Here is a 19,782-nt window from a genome sequence, read left to right as displayed (position 1 = left end):
CTGATATTTAAGTTGAATGATTTTATTGACATAAAGAGAAGAAATAAAGCAATCAAATTCATGACCATTTATTGAATATTGCAACAGAAAGACACTACGCTAGGCACGGAGGGAAATACAATGAAAGTGGGACTTAGCCACTTCTCTTGCCTTCCCTACACAGCAGTGGGTACAGGCACAATGACACAAATATTCTGCAAGGTAGTTTCAAAGTAGGTACCACATTTGATGTGTAATGAAAATATTATGGAAGTAGATGGAGATTCATTCGGGATGAAATTTTTGCTTTGAAGACCATGACACCTAATTTCCCCCTCTACAGCTGTCACCAGTCATAGAAAGACGGCGCTCCATGTTAGAACAGGTTTCAAACGGCTGCCGCCAGCTCATCCCTAAGCATCAGTCTGCACGAGCCAGAAGACCGCCGAAATCAGTGGGGTTTACTTTCCAGACTGCAGGGCCAACTGCTGCCAAACTAGATAGCTTTGTACAAAAAATACAAAACTCGTCAAAAGTTTGTGTGAGTGGTGGTAACTGATCAACGTGAAACACTTAGAACTGTGACTAACACACACAGAGAGGACTCTGAAGGACTAGCTCTTGTCTCATCGATTATCAGTTCGGTAGGTAAAGGATTCAACCTTGATTTCACCTGCATTTCACTGATAAAAGGAGCTGAACTTTATTTTTTTTGTGAATTACTGTTCCATGTCCTATCACTTTTCACTACTGAATCAGGAATCATTTTTAATAATTTGTAAGTCCATTATATATTAATGATACTCATCCATATTTCAAATAATTTTCCCCTTTCCTTTTAAATTTCTTTCCACTCACTAGTTTTTAATATTTTTGTGAATATTCTTTTTTCCTTAGTGATTTTGAGCTTTCATGTTATGAATTAAAAAAAAAATTTCCCAACTATATTATTAAATATGAACCCATATTTTAGTACAGAATCTTCATAATTTAATTTTTTACATTTCAATCATTCATGATGTGTAGCTTTTCTTGACACATGGTGTGAAACTAGAATTCAATCTTGTCTGAAATAGTTAGCCAATTCTAACATAATGAGTAATTCACTCATTTTACGCTAGAAATAATCTTATATTACATTTTTATCATTTTTTCTCCCATATCTCTTAGAGCCTGAATTTAGTTGACCCCCTTAATTGGATGGGAAGTCTAATTGTGTTAAAATAGCCATAGCAAAAGAGAGTTGGGGCCGGCGCTGTGGCTCACTTGGTTAATCCTCCGCCTGCAGCACCAGCATCCCATATGGGCTCCAGATTCTAGTCCCAGTTGCCCCTCTTCCAGTCCAGCTCTCTGTTGTGGCCCGGGAGGGCAGTGGAGGATGGCCCAGGTGCTTGGGCCCTGCACCCGCATGGGAGACCTGGAGGAAGCACTTGGCTCCTGGCTTTAGATTGGCGTAGTTCCGGCCATAGCGGCCATTTGCGGGGTGAACCAACAGAGGGAAGACCTTTCTCTCTGTCTCTCTCTCTCATTAACTCTGTCAAATAAAAAAAAGAAAAAAAGAAAAAGAAATCCAAATCTTAAAAAAAAATTAGAGTTGGACATAAAAGTACCTATTTTTTGGTGGACTAGTCTCTTTCACTGATCAGTCACTCTCTTTCTACTGGGTATTTCAGTGGGAACTGTGAAGTTCCCACCTTCATATTCCCCTACTTGGAGCAGTATTCCATGGCCTAAAATGTTCTGCATACCCTCAAATACCCATTCATTCATTGCCATTATACAGTACATAGTGTGCCCCAGGAACCACGCTAAGTAATGAAACAGACAATCAACTCTTCACACAGTGTAGTGTAATATCCAGCACAGAACAGTCTTGGAATGTCGGTACACCACCAACTCATCCCAAGTGTGTTTGGCACTATAAAGTGTAGCACGCCCTCCCAGCTGAGAAGTCCTGTTTCCAGACCACCTGTTTCTTCAGACTTGTAGCGAGGCACTGAGGCACGGTCCAGAAAGCCGGCTCCAATTTCCAAAGAGAAAGATCGTGAAGGGCCTTGAGAGTTCGCTTCAGAGTTTTCACAACACACAGCGGCTAATGTGAGGAGTGGGAAAGAACAGGATTCCAAGGACACCAAAAACAGTGGGAGACAAAGTTCCTCCAGCTCTGCGGAATCAGAGACCGGCTGGAAATTCTCAGGTCTCTTTCCTGGGTAGAAGTCAGGCCCACAGCAGCTGAGATCTCAACTTTAATAAGATCAGTCGGGAGGAAGACAGACCGTGCTGGCCCAGGACCACTGTGACTGCTGGGGGGGGAAGCAGCAGCTGCCTTTCCCTGTACTGTGCCTTCTGCCCTCCCTGTGGGGTCTCTATTTTCTCTATCAAGAGCTGCCACACTGTGGGCAACTGGGTGGAACCGTTTTAATAGCTGAGCCAAAAAGCTTTATTTTATGGAAAGCAAACACAGAAAGCTACTTTTCCCCACCAGTAAACTCTCCGAGCATTGTGTCGCCCGCTGTGATGACACCACAGAGAGTCAGTTTTCCTGCTCAAACAAGAAAGGAATGTTTTTTTGAAAGGAAGATAGATATGTCTGAGGATGGCTAAATATAAGTCATTCTTTTATTTGTGAAAACATTTTTCCTCTTAAAAAAACTTCTCATTAAACTCATTTTGATAGTGACAAATAAATTAGACTTTATAATAACCTTAAAAAAACTAGGTTCTTTTATCCAAAAGGATAATTTCAAACAAAAACAAACTGGTGATTTGTTTTTTTACCTTAAAATAACTTTGGTATTTCTGAACTCCATGCTGAAGAACAAAGAGGCCAACAGATGCACTTGTCAGCACACACAGTTAAGCTTTCTAAACACAGTGTCTCTTTAGCACAGGATCAACAATCAGCTTACCACTGGAAGAAACCCAAATGCTATTATATTTCAACTCTTGCAGAGTCAGCTTTGAGTTCTCTGAGAAGCAAAATATACTTGGTATTACGTGTGTGACATCAAATACGCAGCAGGCCATCAGCCTGAGGCCGCCCCGTTCTTTGAGACCCTATGTGACACACCACAACTACTTCAGCACCTACACCTACTTCAGAACTACATTCTTCTAAGAGCTGGGTTTCAGACAAACAGCTGAGCTCTGGCCAATCACAGGCAGCCAACTGATGACATCATAACCAAATAAGGCAAGAACCTTGGGCTAACCAATCACGTTACGCCTGCACTTCACTTCCCTGGGCCGCGGGCCACGCTGCAGAAAGGAGTTCTCTGCCCATGAACTGTTCTTGGCGCAAACTCTGTCCACATGAATAAAACGCACAAGCACTGTAGATACCTGGAATCCAAACCAGCCGGCGACCCACGTTCTCGTTCACAGATGTTGCAGGCTTCTATCACCTGTGTCTTTTCCCATCATTTATTTCATTATTTCTTTTTTTTACTTGCTGGACTGTCCAAAACTTCAATCTTGCCTTTTCCACCTTCCGAATTAGGAAGCTTAATGTTATCTTCAGTGACTTCACGAGGCCCGCTGTCACCCTCGTCCTCGGAGGAGGAACTCTCCCCGGAACTGTCTCCCGAACTCGCTTCTGAACGGTCCTCTTCCTTTGCATCCAACGGATTCATCTCAAACAAGGCCACATCCTGCAAAAAGTGCCAGGAGAGAAGCCGTGTCAGGGAAGTTCCCTAAAAAGCTGTCACAAAACAACACTGGGAGAATCAACATTCAGCATAAATATTAATGTGTGAGGAGCAAGATGCTTTTTTTTTCCTAGCATTTGTTTATTTATTTGAAAGTCAAGGTTAGAGAAAGAAGGAGAAACAGACAAAGATCTTCCATCCGCTGCTTTATTCCCCAGATGGCCACAACGAACAGGGCTGGGCCAGGCCCAAGTCAGGAGCTTCACCCAGGTCTCCTACATGGATGGTGGAAGCCCAAACATGTAGGCTGTTTTCTGCTACTTTTCCCTGGCCATTAGCAAGGAGCTGGATTGGAAATGGAGCAGCCAGGACACAAACTAGTGCCCATACAGGATGCCAATGTCCGAGGGAAGGCTTAACCTGCCATGCCACAATGCTGGCCCCAAGACACTATTTTTAGAAATTTAATTGAAAGGCAAAGTGACAGAGGGAGATAGACCTTCCATCTGCTGATTCACTCCCGAAATGGCCTCAACAGCTGCGGCTGAGTCAGGCTGAAGCTGGGAGCCAGACACTCCATCTGGGTGTCCAGTGTGAGCGGCGGGGACTCAAATACCTGGGCCATCACTGGGTGCTTCCCAGGAGCAGACGTAGGGAGTGGGGCCAGAAGTGGCACCCTGATATGGGATGCCGGCGTCAGAGCGGCTGCGGAACCCACTGCGCCACAATGCTGGCTCCAGGGCCAGGAAGGTTTTTAATTCAACACCTTGATTCCGTGCTTTTCCTGCCAGGGTCTGTGACAACTAGCACTCACTGCAAGTCTAAAAACCAGTCTCCCACAGCATGACTTGATATCTCCTGAACACATTCAAATATTCAACAACATTCATCCAACCAATGCGAATGGGAGTCAGGCACCACGCTAAGTGCTCAGGACTCAACAACAAAATTAAAACAGGTCCCTTCCTGTCGTGAAATATGTTTCTGGACAAGGACCAGCAAATTCCAACCTGCAGGCCAAATTCCGCCCCCTGCCTGCTTTTGTTCAGGTCCTAAGCTAACAATGGCTTTTATTTTTAAGTGGGGGAGAGGGGGATAGGAATACTATTTTGTGAAACATGAAAGCTCATCAAATTCAAATTTCAAACTCCCCAAGCTGTGCGTATTCACTCATGTAGCATGGACGGCTGCACGCACGTCTCAGCAGCAGGGATGAGTAGCCACAACAGAGACAGCCCACACCCGACCTTGCACACCAAACGTCTGCTGGCCCCTGATCTGCAGGAGAGAGACAGACAAGGAGCAAATACATCCATGAGGGTACTTCAAAAGTTTGTGGAAAATAGAATTAAAAGAGAAGTTTATTTTGGTGCAAAAAAATGAAATCCATGCATAGTTTTTATTTTATTTTTTTTTATTTTTTATTTATTTATTTATTTATTTTTATTTATTTATTTTTTTTGACAGGCAGAGTGGACAGTGAGAGAGAGAGACAGAGAGAAAGGTCTTCCTTTGCCGTTGGTTCACCCTCCAATGGCCGCCCCGGCCGGCGCACTGAGGCCGGCGCACCGCGCTGATCCGATGGCAGGAGCCAGGAGCCAGGAGCCAGGTGCTTTTCCTGGTCTCCCATGGAGTGCAGGGCCCAAGCACCTGGGCCATCCTCCACTGCACTCCCTGGCCACAGCAGAGAGCTGGCCTGGAAGAGGGGCAACCGGGACAGAATCCAGCGCCCCGACCGGGACTAGAACCCGGTGTGCCGGCGCCGCTAGGCGGAGGATTAGCCTAGTGAGCCGCGGCGCCGGCCATAGTTTTTTTTATAATATGCATTTTCCATTAACTTTTTGAAGACCCTGTGTACGTATGGATTTCAAAAAAGTTTACACCCAAATAGGGGCAGGGGTTGTGACACAGGAGGTTAAGCTGCTGCTTTTAACATTGCATCCGTATCAGAGCACTGGTTCAAGTCCCAGTTCCTCTGTTTTCAATCCAGTTTCCTGCTAATGCACCTGGGAAGGCAGTGGATGATGGCCCAAGTACTTGGGTCCCTGCCATCCACCTAGAACAAGACAGAGCTCTGGGCTCCTGGCTTCGGGCTGGCCCAGCCCTGGCTGTTGCAGATGGAAGATCTTTCTCTGTCTCTCCTTCTCCTTGTCACTCCGCCTTTCAAATAAATCAACCAATCAAAGACAAAAAATTTTTTACACCAAAGTAAACTCGTCTTCTAATTCTGCTTTTCCACAAACTGAAATATCCCTGTAAAGCACAGTGTAGTGTGAGAAGTACAGAGAAAACAGAGCAGGGGAAGACCCTGGCAGGGCCAGGAGGGAAGGCCTCTTGATGAGGCCAAGGGAACAGAGAGTCTCGATCAGCAGCGAGGGCGAACGCGTTCAGCAACACCAGAAAGCAGGAGGGAAAACGGCCGCAGTCGGCGGGGACACTGGGAAGGAGGCAAGGCCAGGGCGAGCACGGAAAGCAGCATCGTGAGAGCCCTCGGAAGGGGTGATGAGTTCCAACTCATCATCATGTGACGGGAAGCCCCAGGCTGTGCACACAGGCTGTGAGAACAGGCGCCAGGGAGGAAGCGGACAACGCAGGAAGCCCCGTCAGGAAACTGTTGGAACAGTCCAAAGGAGAGACTGTAATCACTCGGGCCAAGGGACCCGGCCATGGAGCCTGTGCGCAGTGGTCGGATTTGGGACTTATTCTGCAGATAGAGCTGATGAATGAGCTTACTGACAATGATGTCGGCTCTGTCCATCCAGACACAAGTGTTAGAAAGGGATGCCCCGGGGCCAGCGCTGTGGCTCACGAGGCTAAGCCTCTGAGTGCGGTGCCGGCATCCCATATGGGCTCCAGTTCATGTCCTGCCTGCTCCTCTTCCGACCCAGCTCTCTGTTTATGGCCTAGGAAAGCAGTGGAGGATGGCCCAAGTCCTTGGGCCCCTGCACCCACATGGGAGCCCAGGGAGACACACCTGGCTCCTGGCTTTGGCCTGGCTCAACTCCTGCCATTTGGGGAGTGAACCAGCAGGCGGAAGACCTTTCTCTCTGTCTCTCCCTCTCTCTTTCTGTAACTCTGCCTCTCAAATAAATAAAATCTTAAAAAAAAAAAAAAAAAAAGGAATTCCAGTATAAAAAGAAGATATCAGTAGAAACTGAGTGACAATTTTAACCATGGTTTATTGTTCCCTTAGACACATTGTTTTTGCACAATGAATCAGACTATGATCATCTCTTTTCGTTAAAAAAAAAAATAACTAAATTCAGTTAGGACATTTAGTAAATCAGTGCTTCATGATAAGAAATATAGAGTGAGCACTTGGCCTCACCAGTGTCTGAGATGCCTGCATTCCATTTCAGGGTACCTGGGTTTGGATCCTGGCTCCAGTCCACCACCCCAGTTTTCTGCTAATACAAACCCTGGGAAGCAGCAGGTGATAACTTAAGTAGTTGGGTCTCTGCCACTCAAATGGGAGACCTGGAATGAGTTCCTGGCTCCAGCATGGTGCAGTCCTGGATGTTGTGGGTATTCAGGGAATGAACTAGCAGATGGAAGTCCTCTGTCCTGTCCCCCTTATCCCTCCTCACCCCTCTGCCCCTGAAGTTAAAATAATAACAACATGGGGCCAGCACTGTGGTGCAGAATGTTAGGCCTACAACATCAGCATCCCATAGGGGTGCTGGTTCCAGTCCCAGCTGCTCCACTTCCGATCCAGCTCCCTATTAATGCACCTGGGAAAGCAGCAGACGATGGCTCAAGTGCTTGGGCCCCTCCACCGAAGTGGGAGACCTGACCAGAGTTTCAGGTTCCCCGAGCCTGCATGGCCCAGCCCCAGACACTGTGGCCATTTGGGGAGTGAACTAGCAGATGGAGGATTTCAGACTCTAACAAAAAGAAAAACCAACACTTGGAAATAAAATGGAAAATCTCTCCCTTGTTTTTAGGAGACCTGTATGAGATGAAAATGACACATAATTACCATTTGTATAACTTTTCCCAGAGTCCCATCAATATTTTCAATGTTGAAACGACCAGGTGGTGCAGCTGCCATTTCTTTTCTTAGCTTTTCATTTGCCTGGGCCATCTGCGGGAGAAAGCTCTGGACTTGCTCCAACACTATGGGAAGAAAATACAATATAGCAATGCTTATGTTATTAAAATTTTTTTTTTTTTTTTTTGGACAGGCAGAGTTAGACAGAGAGAGAGAGAGACAGAGAGAAAGGTCTTCCTTCCGTTGGTTCACCCCCCAAATGGCCACTACGGCCAGTGCTGCGCCGATCTGAAGCCAGGAGCCAGATGCTTCCTCCTGGTCTCCCATGCAGGTGCAGGGCCCAAGCACTTGGGCCATCCTCCACTGCCCTCCCGGGCCACAGCAGAGAGCTAGACTGGAAGAGGAGCAACCGGGACAGAATCCGGCACCTCAACTGGGACTAGAACCTGGAGTGCTGGTGCTGCAGGTGGAGGATTAGCCAAGTGAGCCACGGCGCCGGCCATATGTTATTAAATTCTAAAATCCAGGATTCTCTGGAAAAGTTTTCAATTGAATAGTTAATAAAAATAATCAATCTTTCAAGTTTCTTCCATTTTGAAAATCTCCATCTTTGGGAGCAGCATTGTGGCAGGCACAATGAACCAGCAGATGGAAGACCTCCCTCCCTCCTTGTCTCTCTCTCCTTTCAAAGCAATAGGACTATAAAATTGTGTAATTATTTCCCCACTGTTCTTTTGTTTCTCATAAACTGCACACTCCTAGAAGGCTGGCAATCATGAAATATGTACAGAATCAGGAGGAAGCATGACTTAACAGATAAGTACACCAGCTCTGGGGCCTTCTGGTGAGAATGGAGCACTAACAAAATCCCAATTCCATTTTCCTACCGTTGAGTGACCACTGCTCAGTTAATGAAGTAGTGGCTGTTTCTGCCTGGCCCCATCTCTCCCCTTCTTCTGATAACATAACATGACTTCTCATTTTTTTAATTAAAAATAGAGATTTATTTATTTATTTGAAAGGCAGAGTTACAGAGAGAGAGAGACATCTTTCTATCTGCTAGTGCACTCCCCAGATGGCCGCAGCAGCCCAGGTCTGGGCCAGGAACTCCATCCGAGTCTCCCATGTGGAGTACTTGGGCCATCTCCCAGCACCTTCCCAGGTGCATCGACAGGAAGCTGCATTGGAAGCAGAGTGGCCTGAACTCTGCCAGGACTTGCACCGGCACCCAGATACAGGATGTAGGTATCATCACTATCAGCAGCTTAACCTGCCGCACAACACCGTGGGCCCCAGCAGCTGTTCTTTCTGATCAGTGACCGGGCACAGTCCTGGAGCTGCTGATAACCAGCCCACCTGCCAACCAGGAAAATCTTGATCTGCTCTAGATAAGCCAACACTGAGGAAAGCAGAGCTAGCAGGTCCAAGGCAGCAAACCTCTGAGGACATCTGAGCACCCGGATCCAGATCCTGAAATCACTGTCCCTGTGGGTTTTTCCCCAAATAAAATGCGATGACATAATTTGTTTCTGTATCATGCGATCCAAGCTGAATTTCAGTCATTTGCAGCTAAGAGAATCCCTACTATGACCCTTAATTTTACAACTGTATACCTCAGTTTATTCTTTTATAAAGAGGGCTGAGAACTGCCAAGCACTCTGCTAAGGACAAAGAAGTCAACAAACAAGTAATATTTAATTTCTCTCATAAAAGAGGCCCAGCACATAACTATGCCCACACTGGGCTCTTGCAACGTGTTGGGCCAGCATTGTGGCATAGCAGGTAAAGCTGCTGCCTGCAACACTGGCATCCTGTTTGCCAGTTTTATGTCCTGGCTGCTGCACTTCTAATCCAAGTCCCTGATAATGGCCTGGGAAAGGCAGCAGAATATGGCCCAAGTGCTTGGGCCCCTGCACCCACATATGGAGACCCAGAAGAAGCTCCTGGCTCTTGCTTCAACCTAGTCCAGCCCAGGCCGTTGTAGCCATCTGGGGAGTGAACCAGCAGATGGAAGATCTCTCTCTCTCTCTCTCTCTCTCCCTCTCACTGTAACTGATCTGCAAATAAATAAATAAATCTTAAAAAGAAGAATGTGAAGTCACTGCTATGGCCATGGAACAAATGACCAAATGTGCAGAGCCCTGGAGAAGAACAGGAAGTGATGGTCAAGGCCAACTAAACAGTCTTTGCTTGAAACAGAGCTGCTGGGAGGGAGGGCGCTGTGAGATCACGCACACAGGAACGCTCCACACCACGCCTGGGACACAATAGCGAGTAAATAAAAGTCAGCACTCATTGCCCTTAGGGTCCACGAGAAACTACTGTACATTTAAAACTATTACCACTGAGAGAGGATCTTGTGCGGTTTTTGTTTTTTTAAAATACCTTTCCCCCTGAGTGTTTTATTTGTACTTAATTATTTGAAAGGGTGTGGTTTATTCCCCAAGTGCCTGAAACAGCTGGCTCTGTGTCAGGCTGAAGCTGAGAGCTGAGATTCAATCCGGTCTCCTATGTAGATGGCAAGGACACGAGTACTGGCACTGTCACCTGCTGCCTCCCAGGAGGCGCATTAGCAGGAAGCTGGAACCAGGGGCAGAGTCGGGACATGAACCCAGACACTCGGCTACAGGTTAGGATGCAGGCGGCCTAAGGGGTTTCTTAACTGCTGCGCCCAACACCCTCCTCTGCTTTTTGGTTCTTAGCTAATGAATCAAGTGGAGAAAAACAAGTATCAATGTGTATGATTTGAAACATGATTCTCAGAAGGCAAATTTTTGTGTTATTCTAGAATATACACTATACCCTGAGGATAAGTTAGCTGTAGTTCTAAATCAAGTGAGAATCCAGCATAAAACAACAAAATTCAAAATGTTGGGGGTGGCATTGTGGCACAGCGGGAAAAGCCACCACCTAACACTCTGGCTGGACCCCAATATGGGTGCCAGGTCACATAATACGGGCGCTGGTTCATGTCCTGGCTACTCCACTTCCGATCCAGCTCCCTGCTAAGGGCCTGGGAAAGCAGCAGAAGACAGTTCAAGTTCATAGACTCCTGCCACCCATGTGAAAGATCCCGGTGGAGCTCTCAGCTTCAGCCTGGCCCAGACCTGGCTGTTGCAGACACCTGGGGAGTCAAACAGTGGTCGGAAGATCTGTCTCTCTCTCTGATTTTCAAATCATCCTTTAAAACCGTGCCGGCATCCCATACAGGTGACGGTTCAAGTCCTGGCTGCTCTACTTCTGATCAAGCTTGCCTCTAATGCACCTGGGAAGCAGCGGAAAATAGTCCAAGTCCTTGGGCCCCTGCACGCATGTGGGAGACCCAAAAGAAGCTCCTGGCTCCTGGCTTCAGATCGGCCCAGCTCCAGCTGTTGCAGCCATTTGGGGAGTGAACCAGCAGATGGAAGATCTCAATCTCTCTCTCTGTCTGTCAGTCTGCCTTTCAAATAAATAAATATTGAAAAAAAAAAAAAAATCCCAGAGGCCGGCACTATGGCATAGTGGGTACAGCTGCCGCTGCAGTTCTGGCATCCCATATGGGCACCGGTTTCAGCCCTGGCTGCTCCACTTCTGAACCAACTCTGCTATGTCCTGGGAAAGCAGTAGAAGATGGTCCAAGTCCTTGGGCCCCTGCACCCACGCGGGAGACCCGGAAGGAGCTCCTGGCTTCAGACTGGCACTGCTCTGGCCATTGCAGCCATCTGGGGAGTGAACCAGAGGATGGAAGACCTCTCTCTCTGCATCTGCCTTTGCCTCTCTGTAACTCTGTCTTTCAAATAAATGAATAAATATTTAAGAAAAATAAAAATCCCAAAGTCCAGTGTCCAATAAAAAATTACCAAACACACAAATAAACAGGAAAATATAATCCATAAGGAGTAGGAAAAAAATAGAAAAAGACCCAGAAATGACAAGATGACAGAATCAGCAATAAGAGTGTTAAAACATCTATTAAAAACAAGACTCGGCCAGCGCCACGGCTCAATAGGCTAATCCTCCGCCTGCGGCGCCAGCACACCGGTTCTAGTCCCAATCGGGGCACCGGATTCTGTCCTGGTTGCCCCTCTTCCAGGCCAGCTCTCTGCTGTGGCCCGGGAAGGCAGTGGAGGATGGCCCACGTGCTTGGGCCCTGCACCCACATGGGAGACCAGGAGAAGCACCTGGCTCCTGGCTTTGGATCAGCGTGGTGCGCCGGCCGTAGCGTGCCAGCAGCAGCAGCCATTGGAGGGTGAACCAACGGTAAAGGAAGACCTTTCTCTCTGTCTCTCTCTCACTGTCCACTCTGCCTGTCAAAAAAAAAAAAAAAAAAAAAAAAAAAGACTCGAGGGCAGCTTACAGTGTCAGCATCCCATATGGGCACCGCTTCGAATCCCGGCTGCTCCACTTCTGATCCAACTCTCTGCTGTGGCCTGGAAAAGCAGAAGATGGCCCAAGTCCTTGGGCTCCTACACCCGCATGGGAGACTTGGAAGAAGCTCCAGGCTCCTGGCTTCAGATCGGCACAGCTCTGGCTGTTGCAGCCATTTGTGGGGTGAACCAGGGGATGGAAGACCTCTCTCTCTCTCTCTGCCTGTCTCATTGTAGCTCTTCCTTTCAAATAAATAAATAAATCTCTTTTAAAAAAAGAAGACTCAAAAAAAAAAACACCACCAAAATTACCAGGGAACTGAAGGACATCATCACCTGGCAAAGATCAGGTTATCATCTAGAATCCCTACATGAAAGGTCAGAGGAGGGACAGAAAAAAATACCTGAAGAAAAAATGATTGACCATTTCCCAAATCTGATAAAAACCATAAACTCATGGATCCAGTTAATTCAACCAACACAAAGCTCAAGAATCACAAAGAAAAGTACAGGGAATATCACTGATGAGAACCAGTGATTAGGAAAAAATCTTAAAAGGAGCCAGAGAAGACAGTATTATATTTATAACACAGAATGACAACATACTTCTCATCAGAAACAATGCAAGGGGTAGGCACTTAGCCCAGCATTTGAGATGATGGGTATGGGGGGCCGGCACTGTGGCGTAGCAGGTTAAGCCTCCACCTGCAATGCCAACATCTCATATGGGTGCCAGTTGGAGACCTGACGGCTCCACTTCCAATCCAGCTCTCTGTTATGGCCTGGAAAAGCAGGAGAAGATGGCCCAAGTGCTCGGGCCCCTGCACCCACATGAGAGACTCGGAAAAAGGTTTGAGCTCCTTGCTTCAGCCTGGCCCAGCCCTGGCCACTGCAGCCATCTGGGGAGTGAACCAGCGGAGGGAAGATCTCTCTCTCTGTTTCCCCTTTCTTCCTAACTGCTTTTCAAATGAAATGTAACTCTAAAAAAAGAGAGAGAGAGAGAGAGAGAGAGAGAGAGAGAGAGAGATACGACAGAACATCATCCCATGTTGGAATACCTGGGTTCCATACTGGGCTCCAGCTCCTGTCTCCAGCTTCCTGCCAATGTAAACTCTGGGAAGCAGCACTGATGCTCTAGTAGTTGGGTTCCTGTCACCCCGTGGGAGACCTGGACTGAGTTCTTGGCTCCCGACTTAGTCCCAGTCCAGTCCCAGTTCTGGGCATTTGAGGAGCAAATCAGATGGGAATTCTCTGTGACTGCCTCTCCCTCTCTCTTTTTCTGATTCTCAAATAACTTTTTAAAAATGCAAGGGAAAGTACATCAATATCTTTAAAGTACTGAAAACGGGGCCAGCGTTGTGGTGTAGCAGGTGAAGTCACTGCCTGCAATGTTGGCGTCCCGTGTGGGTGCTGCTAAGTGTCCCAGCTCCTCCACTTCCACTCCAGCTCCCTGCTATGGCCTGGGAAAAGCAGTGGAAGATGGCCCAAGTGTTTGGGCCCCTGCCACCCACATGGGAGACCTGGAAGAAGCTCCTGACTTCACCCTGGCCCAGCCCTGTTGTTGTCATTTGGAAAGTGAATCAGCAGATGGAAGATTTCTCTTTCTCTATAACTCTTTCAAATGAATAAATAAATCCTTAAAAAATAATAAAGTATAGAAGAGGAGCAGATGTTTAGCTTGGTGGTTAAGACGCTGTTTAGGATACCCACATCCAACATCTGAATACCCGGATTCAGGCTTCAGCTCGGCTCCTGATTACATGCATCCTGGGAGGCAGCAGGTGATGGATCAAGTACTTGGGTCCCTGCCACCCACTTGGGGAACCCACATTGTGTACCAGGTTTCTGGCTCTGTCCTGGCCCAGCCCCAGCTGTCATGGGCATTTGGAGGATGAACCAGCGGATGGGAGATCTTTGTATTTCTGCCTTTCAATAAACAAATTTTAAAATTAAAAACAAAACCTAATATGGAAAACAATTTACTAAAATGTCAACCTAGACCTCAACGTTGAACAAAAAGCATCTTTCAAAACTGAAAGCAGGGGCCGGCGCTGTGGCGTAGCAGGTAAACCACCTCCTGCAGCGCTGGCATCCCACATGGGTGGCGGGTCAAGTCCCAGCTGCTCCACGTCTGATCCAACTCCCTGCTAATGCGTCTGGGAAAGCAGTAGAAGATGGCCACGTCCTTGGGCCCCTGTATCCATGTGGGAGACCCAGAGGAAGCTCTTAGCTCTTGACTTTGGATTGGCCCAACTCTGGCCACTGTGGCCATTTGGGGAGTGAACCAGTGGATGGAAGGCCTCTCTTTCACTCCACCTCTGCCTCTCTATAACTGCCTTTCAAACAAATGAATAAACCTAAAAAAAAAAAACCCTGAAAGCAAAATTCTTTCTCAGGCACACAAAGTCTGGTGAATTCATCATCACCAGCAGCATATTTGCAAGGGTCTTGCACCTCCACCCGCCATGGAGTATAGGACCTCCAGATTCACTTCCAGGGGCACAGCCACAGCCCCCAAAGGCGACGAGATCCGCTTGCTATGCGCACCTGTGTTTAAACCGCTGCTACAGCAACAGCGATTCTTGGGTTTAGGTGCGGGTGCACTGGTCTTTGATGCCTTACTAATATCAATAGATAACCTGGGGGCCAGTGTTGTGGAGTAGCAAGTTAAGCCACCACCTGTGACATCAGTAGCCCATATGGGTGCTAGTTTCTGTCCTGGCTGCTCCACTTCTAGTCCAGCTCCCTGCTAATGCACCTGGCAAAGCAGTGGAAAGCAGCCCAAGTGCTTGGGTCCCTGCCATCCATGTAGGAGATCTGGATGGAGTTCCAGGCTCCTGGCTTTGGCCTGGCTCAGCCCTAGCCATTGGGAAGTCAACCACGGGATGGAAGGTCTCTCTGTAACTCTGTCTTTCAAATAATAAACAAATCTCTTTTAAAAATAGCATATATACTTTGGAGAAGTTTGGCAATTTTTCCTTTATTAAAAAAATGACTTACAACTTACATATACCCAATAATTCCATTCCCAAAATAAAATCCCCATCTATACAACCTTATATCTGAATGGAGAGTCACTATGCATCATTTCAGCCATTGTAGACTTAGTGCACACTACGGTCAAGTTCTCATTTCAGAGTACCTGTGATTTCTTAGTTTATAGATGTGATCACCTCATTAAATTCTTGTCTATTCTTTTTGTAACATGAATAGTGAATTATGGCTGGTAATGACGGGTAAAGTTGACGCCTGCAGTGCTGGCATACCATACAGGCACCAGTTCAAGACCCGGCTGTTCCACTTCTGATCCAGCTCTCTGCTATGGCCTAGGAAAGCAGTAGAAGATGGCCCACGTCCTTGGACCCCTGCACCCACGTGGAAGACCCTGAAGCTCTTGGCTCCTGGCTTTGGATCAACCCAGCTCCATCCATTGTGGCCACCTGGGGAGTGAACCAGCAGATGGGAAACTCTCTCTCTCTCTGCCTCTGCTTCTCTGTAACTCTGCCTTCCAAATACATAAAACAAATAAATATTTAAAAAAAAAAGAGTAAATTATACAGGAATGCAGTACTACACGAATGTCATAAGAACAAAGTCTGAATGTGGAATACAGATTTGAGCATTCAGGACAATAATAATACAAATTAATGAAAAGAAATGTCTCTATTACATCACGTTACAAGTAACATTGATCATTTAAGTAATCGTGAACAATTCAATGGGATGTGGTATTTTTCCACATATGTATATTAAGTTTGAGTTATAGTAACTTATAAAAACTCTTGAGATTAACAATTATTATTTTTGATACAAAAATTCATCCGACAAGCAGTTTTTCATGAAAAAGCTACCATTTAAGAAAAAAAGATTTACTTATTTGTTTGAAAGGCAGATTTACAGAGAGGAGAGAGGGAGAGAGATCTTCTATTTGCTGGTTCACTCCCCAAATACCTGCAATGGCAAACGCTGGGCCAGGCTGAAGCCAGGAGCTTCACCCAGGTCTCCCATGTGGGTGATGGGAGCCCAAGTACTTGGGCCATCTTCTGCTGCTTTCCCAGGTGCATGAGCAGGGATTTGTATCAGAAATGGAGCAGCTGGGACTTGAACTGACATTCATATGGGATGCCAGCACTGAAAGCAAAGGTTTAACCTGCTGAGCCCAGCACTGGCCCCAAAATTAACACTAAATGCAGGAGAACAGTTAGAAATTCTATATTTGCTCACATCTTCGGTTTGCCCCTTCCAAAACTCATGCTGAAATTTAACCTCCTTTATGAGATGTTAAAAGGAAGGACTAGGTGGGACCTTGAAGAGGTGATCAGGGCCCTGTCCTCATGAATGGATTAATCTACTCACTGGATTAATGGACTAAAGAATTTAATCTGTATGAGAATCCCTGGCAAAGTCTCATTGTATTAAGGCCCAGAAGACCCTCACCAAATGCCAAGAGAATGCCAGCACCATACTCTTAGACTTCTAGAACTTGAGATAAAAAACCTCTTTTCTTTTTTTCCTTTTTTTTTTTTTTAAGATTTATTTATTTATTTGTGAGTCAGAGTTACAGAGAGAGAGAGGAGAGGCAGAGAGTCTTCCATCTGCTAGTTCACTCCCCAGTTGGCTGCAACAGCTGTAGCTGTGCCGATCCGAAGCCAAGAGCTTCTTCCGGGTCTCCCATACGGGTGTAGGGGCCCAAAGACTTGGGCCATCTTCCACTGCTTTCCCAGGCCGTAGCAGAGAGCTGGATCGGAAGGGGAGCAGCCAGGACTTTAACTGGTGCCCATATGGGATACCAACACTATAGGCGGTGGCTTTACCTACTGCGCCATAGCACCGGCCCCAAAAACCCTCTTTTCTTTATAACAAACCCAGTCTGTGGTAGTGTGCTAGTAGCAACAAAGAAATAGACTTAGACATGTACTGTAGACATGCACTAACTCTACAATGAAAACCCCAGTAATGCTCTCTCTGCTGGGCTCCCTGCGCTTTGATTCCCTGACACAAAGGCAGAGATTGCTGCATCAAGTAACAACCTAATTAAACAAAAATTAGATGCGAGTCTGAGAGGAAAGTGATACTTACAGGGACTCCTCTCTATCCGAACTGTCTGAAGAGTGGACGTCTTTCTGGAATTAGGCTTGGAGTTGATGAGCAATCTATCCCATATACCTGAAAAGACATATGATTAATTTATTCAGCATTTAAAAAAAAAGAAAAATTGGGAAGCCAGTGCTGTGGCATAGCGGGTAAAGCTGCCGCATCCCATATCGGCACCGGTTTGAGTCCTGGCTGCTCCACTTCCTATCCAGCTCCCTGCTAAAGCACCTGGGAAAGCACTGGAAGATGGCCCAAGTGCTTGCACCCCTGCACCCATGCGGGAGACCTGGATGAAGCTCCTGGCTCCTGATCGGCCCAGCTCTGGCCATTGCGGCTATTTGGGGAGTGAACCAGAGGATGGAAGACTTCTCTCTCTCTCTCTCTGCCTTTCCCTCTCTGTAACTCCGCTTTCAAATAAATAAATCTTTCAAATAAATAAATCTTTAAAAAAAAAAATGGGGGTCCGTGAGCAAGCCTTCCATGACCTGTCTTAACTCTTGACAGTTTACAAGATGCTAGTGTAGTTCTTCATGGACATTCACCTCCCCTTTCTTCAGCCTGCCTCATTCACTCTATACCACTGGTGCTGAGTAATAATCATGCTAAACTCCACGTTTTTGCACCAGAAACTTATCAGTAGACCAGTGCGGGACTGCAATGACAAAATGAGGAAGCAGCACTCGGAGTGTAATGGCTAAATAAAGCCAGAAATGGTAACTAGCTGGGTAACGTTGGGCAAACTACCTAACCTCTTTCAGTATTTGTTTCATTTGTAAAACATGTGTTGCCTATTACTTCCACTTTGGGAAGGATGTCCAACCTACCAAAGCAGCCCTTTGGGCAAATTCTGTCTCCCACTCTACCATTTCAGCACCTTCCTGGTTATTCTTCAAATCAGCCCGTCTCCAGGCCCGTTCCAGTGCCAAGAACAGGACTCTGAAAATTCAAGCTTGGTACACAATCCTGTTTATCTTCAAAGCACAGGTGGACAAACACCCTAGGATGCTAACTCCTTAAGGCCTAGCACTTGCATTAGCAGTAAGAGACTGCTCAGGTTCAGATCTCGGCCCGGCTGCTTTCTAGGCACCGGATCTCGGAAAAGCCGCTTCCGGGCAGGATATCTATCCTATGTTGCAGCTTTCTCATCTATAAAGCAGATAACAGAGCCACGCCTTCTACACAGGCTGTTGTGGGATTAAATGTGTTACTTCCTGGTGCACAGGCAGCACTACCTAAGCTTTGGCGGCCATTATTAATATAACTCGGTCACATGCTGAGGTCTGAGAAGCTCCTTCAAGCTAATACTTACTCAGAATACTCCCAGCATTCTCTTCTTCTTCCTCACAGTAATTCCCTAAGAGCTCCCACCTCTAGTTTCCAAATGTGAAAACCGAGGCTTGGAGAACTGCAGTAACGCTCCGGGAGCCCCTATCTGGAGTTGTGACCCAAACCCATGCTTTTTAATTCTGTATCTTGGTGCCAAAATCCTGTGCGGACTTCCCAGACTGCACCAGGGGGTGGTCTACGTGCGTGAGGAGGAGCAGCAGGAGGGCAGCGAACAGCTCCGACCCCGACGGCTGCCCCCAAGGGCCACTCTCGCCCTGAGCTGCCAGGCCAGGGCAGGTGCCCGGCTGCGGCGCGTGGCACAGACGGCGCGCACCACCTCGTGGAACATAAGAGCCTCGCGCTGGAGGAGCCCAGCCCCAGCCTCCGGTCCCTGGCTGCCTGCAGCCGTCTTCAGGGCTCCCCGAGAGGGTACCCGGGGTGCAGGGCCTGACAGGGAACCCCAGGTCCCCGGGCGGCGCGCCCTGGTCCCCGAGCGGCGCGCCCTCCGCCCCACGTGCGCGCCCCACGTCTGTCACCTCCGCGGCCGTCGCTCCCTGCGGTCAGCAGCTCCTTGGACACGGAGACTCCTGAGCAGTCCCGGGTGGACGACGAACAGCTCGGGTTGGCGGGGGACTCGCCTTGGACCTCCATGCCTGCGGCAAGCCTTGCACGGGGGCACTGCGAATCCCGGATGCAGGAAAGAGGCTCGGGTCAAGGGGCGGGGCCGGGACGGCTATTGGAGGAGACGGGGAGGTGGGCGGGGCGGGAGGCGGGGCGGGCGAGGGCGACGCCCGGCGCGCAGAGGCGGCGAGGAGTGTCCGCCCATCCTTTTCCGGTTCTTGGAGCCCAGTCCCTGGGAAAAGGAGAGGCCAGATTAAGCCAGTAATTCTGATGTGCACGACCCTGCCTCCTGCTTCATCCTTTCTTACGTTTGTTATTTAAGGTATGGCAGGAAAAAAAGTAACAAAAATCCCAGCATAACCGTCGTAAGTGTTCAGGTCACTGTATTCGTATCTTTGTGCAGGAGATCTCTAGAACATTTTTATCTTGCAAAACTGAAACTCTGCACCGATTGAAGGACGCCCCATTTATCCCTCCCCGGTCCCTGGTAACTACCATTCTCCTTTGTGTTTATATGAATTAAAAAAGAAAAATTTTTTTTGACAGAGTGGACCGTGAGAGAGAGAGACAGAGAGAAAAGTCTTCCTTTGCCGTTGGTTCACCCCTCAATGGCCTCTGGGGCCGGCGCACCGCGCTGATCCGAAGCCAGGAACCAGGTGCTTCTCCTGGTCTTCCATGCGGGTGCAGGGCCCAAGCACGTGGGCCATCCTCCACTGCACTCCCTGGCCACAGCAGAGAGCTGGCCTGGAAGAGGAGCAACCGGGACAGAATCTGGTGC

At 47.7% G+C, this 19,782-nt stretch overlaps 1 protein-coding gene and 1 non-coding gene across 2 annotated transcripts; both read right to left on the bottom strand.

Moving 5' to 3' along the window:
• Positions 1–52: 52 nt before the first annotated feature.
• Positions 53–19,128, bottom strand: NOPCHAP1 (NOP protein chaperone 1). Its single transcript, XM_002711430.6, has 4 exons — positions 18,920–19,128; positions 17,043–17,129; positions 7,606–7,742; positions 53–3,629 (listed from the first exon to the last, which is right to left on the bottom strand). Exons 1-4 carry the CDS (start codon positions 19,032–19,034, stop codon positions 3,411–3,413), a joined length of 558 nt encoding a protein of 185 aa, XP_002711476.2. The 5' UTR covers positions 19,035–19,128; the 3' UTR covers positions 53–3,410.
• On the bottom strand, positions 14,432–14,562 carry LOC127491217 (small nucleolar RNA SNORA68). Its single transcript, XR_007919807.1, has one exon. It is a non-coding gene; the product is annotated as a small nucleolar RNA SNORA68 (small nucleolar RNA).
• Positions 19,129–19,782: the final 654 nt, after the last annotated feature.

Source organism: Oryctolagus cuniculus, chromosome 11, assembly GCF_051225735.1.
Source record: "Oryctolagus cuniculus isolate XC-2025 breed Fujian yellow rabbit chromosome 11, ASM5122573v1, whole genome shotgun sequence".
NCBI classification, from domain to species: Eukaryota; Metazoa; Chordata; class Mammalia; order Lagomorpha; family Leporidae; genus Oryctolagus; species Oryctolagus cuniculus.
Note: the sequence above shows the minus strand (reverse complement) of the source record. Positions and strands in the feature narration are given on the sequence as shown.

Coding starts and splice junctions, on each gene's coding strand:
- NOPCHAP1 (XM_002711430.6), bottom strand. CDS start 19,034: ATGGAGGTCCAAGGCGAGTCCCCCGCCAACCCGAGCTGTTCGTCGTCC. Junction 7,743..17,042: donor TCGGATAGAGAGGAGTCCCT/GTAAGTATCACT, acceptor TTCTTCCCATAG/TGTTGGAGCAAGTCCAGAGC. Junction 3,630..7,605: donor TGGGAAAAGTTATACAAATG/GTAATTATGTGT, acceptor CACTTTTTGCAG/GATGTGGCCTTGTTTGAGAT.